This window comes from Larimichthys crocea, chromosome XXIII, assembly GCF_000972845.2.
Source record: "Larimichthys crocea isolate SSNF chromosome XXIII, L_crocea_2.0, whole genome shotgun sequence".
In the NCBI taxonomy this organism is placed as follows: Eukaryota; Metazoa; Chordata; class Actinopteri; family Sciaenidae; genus Larimichthys; species Larimichthys crocea.
In genome coordinates, this window is record NC_040033.1 from 7,264,999 (window position 1) to 7,271,976 (window position 6,978).

General features: G+C 43.7%; 1 protein-coding gene across 3 annotated transcripts; it reads right to left on the bottom strand.

Annotated features, from left to right (window-relative positions):
- Positions 1 to 1,406: 1,406 nt before the first annotated feature.
- myca (MYC proto-oncogene, bHLH transcription factor a) lies at positions 1,407 to 4,644 on the bottom strand. 3 transcript variants are annotated; one of them, XM_027273969.1, is made up of 3 exons: positions 4,509 to 4,644; positions 2,717 to 3,412; positions 1,407 to 2,487 (listed from the first exon to the last, which is right to left on the bottom strand). In XM_027273969.1, the coding sequence occupies exons 2-3, from the start codon at positions 3,375 to 3,377 to the stop codon at positions 1,820 to 1,822; spliced, it is 1,329 nt and encodes a 442-aa protein (XP_027129770.1). In that variant the 5' UTR covers positions 3,378 to 3,412; positions 4,509 to 4,644; the 3' UTR covers positions 1,407 to 1,819.
- Positions 4,645 to 6,978: the final 2,334 nt, after the last annotated feature.

Here is a 6,978-nt window from a genome sequence, read left to right on the forward strand (position 1 = left end):
TTTTTATCATGTTTTGTTATGATGTTGTGATCCAAACCACTGACAGCAGACAGAGAGAGATTGGTGGACAATGCTTGAAGCAGCACTTTGAGAGGAAAAGTCCACATTATAGAGCAGAGCAAGTAAACATCTCATGAGTGAGGATCAGCTAAGACAACAATAGACTAACAGGACATGCGCTGTAAACACCTCCAGCTCTAAACTCTGCTGTGTTAACACACAAAAGACTAGACAGACACACAGGTTGTATTTAATAAAAAAACGCTCAGATAGATAAATAAACTCCTGTTCCTCCTTTAAATGAAGTTTCCAGCAGCCAGATTGACAGATCAGAGCTCTGGCTTCACAATATAATTAAAACAATCAGTTAATTAATGATGAAAGCAGTCGACAGGAGTTGACATAAAGGAGCTCTTACCGTGTTTTCTTTGCTGCTTTGTTGCTTTTATATTCCGTTATTTTTCCACCCTCTTTCCTCCTTTCTTCTTTTCTTCTCATGATCAGTCGCGCAGTCTCACGCAGACACCAAAAATCTCGACCTCACTTCCATGTGCTCGCGACCAGGAGGACCACGCGCTCAGAGGGGAGAGCGCTCGGGATGCGTGACGTCACGGCGAGACGGGAAAGCCGGTCGACAAACCGGTGCAACATCAACCAGCACACAGGTATGTCATACCTATATATATGTATGTATAGAGGTATGACATAATATATAATGCAGAGGCTGCAGTGTGTGTGGTGATGAGCTGCTTTCTATTAATATTCCCCATTGTGCATCACTTATACTCATATTTAATGATAATAAATCACAGAATTATACTATGTAAACAAGACTGCAGGCATCTATTGTCTATTTGCAAATGTAAGACTACCTGAATCACATCAGCATGGATGCATTTTTTTAATTTGAAGCTTTTAATGTGAAGAACACATGCACAAACTTGTGTTTTTAAGCATTTCTGCTGCATATTTAAGTGTTTTAAATGCATATTTAGGTGAATAAAGTCTCATTCTGACCATAAATGACCTCATTTGTGCACAATACTGACACAAGTGACTCCTTTAATAAAATACTTCAATAATATCTTCCAATAACAAGCTCCCATTTTGGTTGAAACTGAGCCATTGTTAGGTAAAAATCAGACTTTACACTGAGCTTACCTCGTCTTCTTTATGACCGTGCACTGGCAAAGCATCAAATGTGGCAGTTTTAAGTGATACATGATTCATTTTAACCTTCTAATGAGAAAGATTTGGGACTTTGAACCTAAACAGGATATTTTAATCCACGTCAGAGTCACTTTATTTACGTAGCTTACGTCCCCTCCTGTGACTCTGCAGCGACGTGCACATGAACTCATAGTAACTGTGATGGAGTGATGGAGTGAAGTGAACGAGGACACAAGTTCAAGAAGAAACATGTTTTTTATATTTCAAAAAGAATCTAGGAACATAATGGAAAAAAAAACAAAACAAACAAACACTGGGTCTGAACATCCAGACAAATTGAGATCCAAAAATACATTTTCTTAGGAAATATTAATTATATACAAAACATAAACATTTATATTTTAAGTTTGGGCCCCTCAACAGGATTAAGCCCTATTTTTTTTGTTTAATATTTTATTAATAAAAATAAACTTTTAAATATTTCATCCACCCATAACTTCAAATTGAGGCAGTTTTAACATTGAAATCAAACAAGATTCCAAACAACTTAATCCGTTTTGCATTTGCATGCAACAACAACTGTACACCCGAAGTCTTGAACTTGCATAAAAAACAAAAAAACAAAAACAAAAGTCTTATGATTCAAACTTTAAGCGCGTGAGACGTGCTGCAGCTGTGACAGTCTCTGCTTTAAAAGTTCACTTTTCCTCCTCAGCTGTTCTTTGAGCGTGAGGAGTCTCTGTTCGTCTGACTGCATGCTGTAGATGCACTCTGTAGCCTTCTTCAGGATCACCACCTTGGCCGCCTTCTCGTTGTTGGCCACCTCTGGGATCTCGTCCCGCAGGGCGAAGAAGCTCAGCTTGAGCTCGTTCCTCCGCTGGCGCTCCAGCACGTTATGAGTCCGTCTCTTGTCGTAGTCCTCCGTGTCAGACGTCCGGGGACTCGAACACTTGCGGTTGCTGCTGATCTGTTTGAGGACCCTGCTGTGGCTACCTCCTCCTCCTCCTCCACCGCCACCGCCGTTACCGCTGCCTCCTCCACTCCCACCACTCTCCAGCTTCAGCCTCTTGACAGCCGGCTGCTCGTGCCTCATGGATGGATGGGCGGCGTAATTGTGCTGGTGGGTGGAGACGTGGCATCTCTTCAGCACGAGCGGGCTCGGATGCCGGGTCTCCGACGGGCTGGGGTCGCTCCGTTTCACCGCCTGCCTCTTCTCCACTGTCACAACATCGATCTCCTCCTCTTCCTCCTGGTCCTCCTCCTCTTCTTCCTCTTCCTCATCCTCCTCCTCCTCATCATCATCTCCATCTTCATCTTCTGCAACACAGAAAAAAAAAGCAAAACATTAACACTCTGGGACACATTAGGGGGGGGTTGCAATCCCTCCTTTAACATCAGATAATCTCACAGCAGTCTGCAGCATGACACGTCTCCACCTCCTGCCTGCAGATCATGGGAATCAAAGTGAAAGTGGAGACACCCCTTGCACACTCAGCTGAAAAGGGAAATTCCTAATTGCACAGGAGGGGTGTGACCCGCATCTTACCTGAGTCACTACAACTGCTGCTGCTGCTCCCGCTGTTAGGTGGAGTATCCAATCCCAAATCCTTACTAGGCGGCGTGGCTGCACCCTGTTTGGGCGTCTCTGCTATCGGGTAGGGGAAAACCACAGATGGATCAATGCACTCCGACGCGGATGTGTTCAAATCTTGCAGGTAGCTGCTGTTTAGTCTCCATGCTCCAGCACCTCCTGCGCCGGCGGGCTCCGCGCACTCGCCGGCTGCAGACTCCTTCCTCGCTGCGTGCAAAGAGGCGAGCCGCTCGGACACAACCTTCTCCAGCTTAGCCGCGGCGGAGAAGCCGCTCCACATGCAGTCCTGGATGATGATGGACTTGAGGAAGGTCTGGGAGTAGTCTGCGTCGCAGATGATGCTCTGGTTGACCACGTCGTCGCCGAGGAACTCGGTCACCATCTCCAGCTGATCCGCCGTGGAGGGGAAGAGGCTTGACAGGGACGGCCGGCGGCTCGGTGAGAGGGGAGGGGTCGGCAGGAGCTCAAATTTCTTCCAGATGTCTTCACTCGGTGCCGGAGGCTGAAGCTGCTGAGGGTAGAAATCCTCCTCCTCGTTGTCATAGTAGAAATACGGTTGCAGGGAGTCGTAGTCGTAGTCGTAGTTTTTACTCGCCAAACTTGAATTCAGCGGCATGTTTGTCTCTGTAGTAGTGGGTGCGGAGCCGGTTTCTGCAGGTTCAAAGCAGATGCAAGTGTAAGCAACATCACATGGTCACTCCAAAACAACCAACCCTCTGCCTGCCGGTTTGCACGCCGTGCATGCATGCACCGGTGCAGCTGCAGCAGCAGGTGCTCAACTCAAGACAGCAAAAATTTAATTAAACCGTCACTAACACACGTTAAAACAACAACAAAGCTCCCCTCCTCTTACCTTGTTGGTTTTTAAACAGTCGGCGGATGAAGACCGGGTGAAACCGACCCAAAAAAGGGCGCAAAAAGAGGGCGAGGAAACTTATTCCAACACGAAAGACACATTAAATCCTTCCACGGAGGAGGTGTTGCAATGAGCGTGCATGGAGGAGAAGAAGAAGAGGTGTGTGTGCAAGAAGAGAGAGTAGAGAGAGAGGGGTGGTGCTGGTTGCTGGTGCTGGTGGAGTCGTGGGAGGTGTGTTGTGGTGGTGGTGGTGGTGGAGGGAGGGAGGGGGGAAGCTTTTAAAAAAAACAGGAGTAGGCTGCACAAGCCGGCGAGGACGAGCCGCAGTCTGTCATCAGCAGCGTGGAATCACAGCTGAGCGCCGCGCCGGCTGCACATAATACGCCTCCAGCACGCCTCGCCCCTCCGCCGCCCCCCCTCCGCCGTTCCATGCGCCGGTTTTTTCCCGCGAAACGCTCAACCGGCTCTACAAGCGTGAAAAAAAAAAAAAAAAAACACGCAACTAAACAATCCGAGCAAAAACACAATCACACGCGCACGCGTTTCAATGTCGATTTGACTTTGGTTTAGTCCCGTTTTGCATCGTTTTAAATGCGTGTTTTTTTCCTCAACCCGGGGCCTTTAAGAAGAGTGGAGGGGGGGGCATAGTAGAATAGAGCTCCCATTGACTGGAGACATGCAAAAAAAAAAAAAATAGACTAATGTAAAGTAGTAGTAGGATGTAATTCAGATGTCATTTTTACTACAACCCCGCCTTAAAACACCGCAAACAACCCCAACTGTCTCATGCATGTTTTACATTCATCATGCTTTTAAAAAATAGCTGCATAAAACTTATTTTTTAACGCATTAAATCCTGCAAATGATGCATGTTGTTGTGCAGCAGCTTACCTCGATATATCTGGCTGAAAACAGGCGATTTTTCAAACAAGCACACACACTTTAAGTGACTTTTTTTGGTGTGTGTGATAAATGTGCACACAAGTAAAGTAAGAAATGTCCTCACTGGGTTTTTGAGGTTGGACAGATTGGCACCAATTAACTACAGGAAGGAAGTAATTAAAGGAATCAGATGGGTACCGCAGTTGGATGGAGGTGCCCTCCTCTCCTCTGCCGTGATATTTGCACGCAGGGAGTGAGGGTGGATTGAGCGGACTCGAGGCGCCCTCTGCTGGCCCGCCACAGGGCTCCAGGGTCGGACTGCAGCCAGGTAGGTGCAGGGTCAACACAGATGGAGGTGAACTTTTAAACTCATCAAACAAACCATCCATGAAGTGTGTGTGTGAGAGAGAGAGGCTGGAGGTAGATTGAAGATGTTGTCAGGACTGAGTGAGGGTGTAACACTTACACATGCCATAAAATAGGGCGAGTGGGTTAGTGGGGCTGTTTATTGAGGTTACTGGGTCACACTTCTGGAGTCCTGAAAGTAAATGACAAAATAATGTAACGAAGCTCGCAGCCTTTTTTGGCAAAGTAGGCTGTGCTATTTATAATCAACACTGACAACTGTCACCTCCAGACGTTCTCTCTGGTGGCACGTGTATCAAAAGGATAATGAGCCAACAACGCCTCAGGCCACACAGGTGAACATCCAGGGACATGGAGATACCTGAGTGTTCACCTCAACGGCAAACTGTTAAAGTTTAGTCGTCTGAGGTCATTATGGAGTGTGCAGGACTCTGTTAAAAACTTTCTATGACTCTGTGGTGGTCCATATTTCTTTGATTTCTGTCTTATATGTCAATAAAAGTTACAACTAAAGCTGTTACAGGAAGAAGGAAAACTGCAGTTTTCTACACTTTTCTGTGCTATAATTATGATTAAAAATCCATTTATTTGGCACATTATTGCTGAAATGATGTACCCTAAAGGCATGGCTCTAATGCCACTTGTAATTGTTTTCATAAATCTATCTTAAATTCTTTTATTTTCACTTTTCAACCCAATATAATGTGTTAAATGGAGTTATTGAGTTCAAAGTTGATGCTGGAAATGGTCGTTTTTAAGCAAAATGTTTTATTGGACATAAAATATGAGGTCTCTATCAATTAAACTATAGATGACTGTGGGTTTATGTATAAATCTTGGTATACTACCATTATTAAACAAAGTATGAAAACAAAACTTGATGTAATTTGTCTGATTTGTCTGTGCTTTTATTTGTTTATTTACACACACGTCTCTCTTAAATACAGCATCTTGATTTCAATCACACAATTAATTTACAACTAAAAAAGGATTAATTAGCAAACATATTTTATTAATATTCAAATAAAAATGAAGTGCAAACTTTAGCCTCACATTTGAACCAAACACACGACTAAAGCTGCAAAATTATTGAGTTTTTCTCTGGTAAAAGTGTAAATAATCAATAAATATTAGACAGACTGGGTCCAGAATCAATAAATAAAGTGTCATATATTTTACATACCCAAGTTTAAACTTTGTACTAATGAACAATATTCTTCTTCTTTAGGATTTATAGTTATACACTCATCATTTCTTCTTTATTATGAATAAGGAGTGTCCATAAGCTCGCTGAGGGACTTGTGGTTCACTAATGCTCATGTGCACATAGGAGGGAAAAAATAAATCAATAGCTGAGCGAGCAAATGGAGGCGAACAGAGAGGAGACCGGAGGGTAGGAAAGGAGAGGAGAGATAAATTTCATGAGTTTCTCTTGTTATCACTCAAAGTCCAGAGTAAGTGGAAAAGAAAACCTGAAGTGAAATGACACCCTCTCTCCTCATTCCTTCATCCTTTCCCTCCCTTCTCTCCTTTCCTCGCCGTAGGATGCTGTGTGAGGGATAGCAATCATATCCACCAGACTCATGTGTTGTGGTCATTGTGTTTATCGGCTCCGGATGTTTCTTGTGTTGCTGTGTTTTCAGAGCGTCTGGAGACACAGAGGGAAGCTTTGAGACCGGCTGGCATAGTTTCCTCCGATAAGTGGCGACTGAAGGTACTGGGAGGGTTTTGATTGTGTTTCTGTCTCACGGTTCAACTGGTTCGACCTCTTTTGATTGACACAGTCTTTATACAGTAAAGTACAAAAACAAGGGCAGAGATTTGTTTGGCTACTATGACTATGACTATGATAAATATAGCAACAAAGGGTATATTTACATAATGTGATTATCTATATTTCATGGATTTAAGTCAGCTATAAAGGTGGATTAAAAATATTAATTTCTGACACTTATTCTGAACAGTAATGGACTAATTCAAGAAGTTCAGAAATCAAATAGTACATATGGTTAATCCCAGCTGCTGCCTATCAGTAAAATTACCAGAATACACCAAAAATTAACTGCATAGTAAGTTTACTTATATAATTTAATTCAAAGTGTGTTTATATAAG

Excerpts from the sequence above, each read along its gene's own strand:
- myca (XM_027273969.1), bottom strand. The coding sequence starts at position 3,377 with ATGCCGCTGAATTCAAGTTTGGCGAGTAAAAACTACGACTACGACTAC. Across the intron at positions 2,488-2,716 it reads CAGCAGTTGTAGTGACTCAG|AAGATGAAGATGGAGATGAT; the intron begins GTAAGATGCGGG and ends TCTGTGTTGCAG.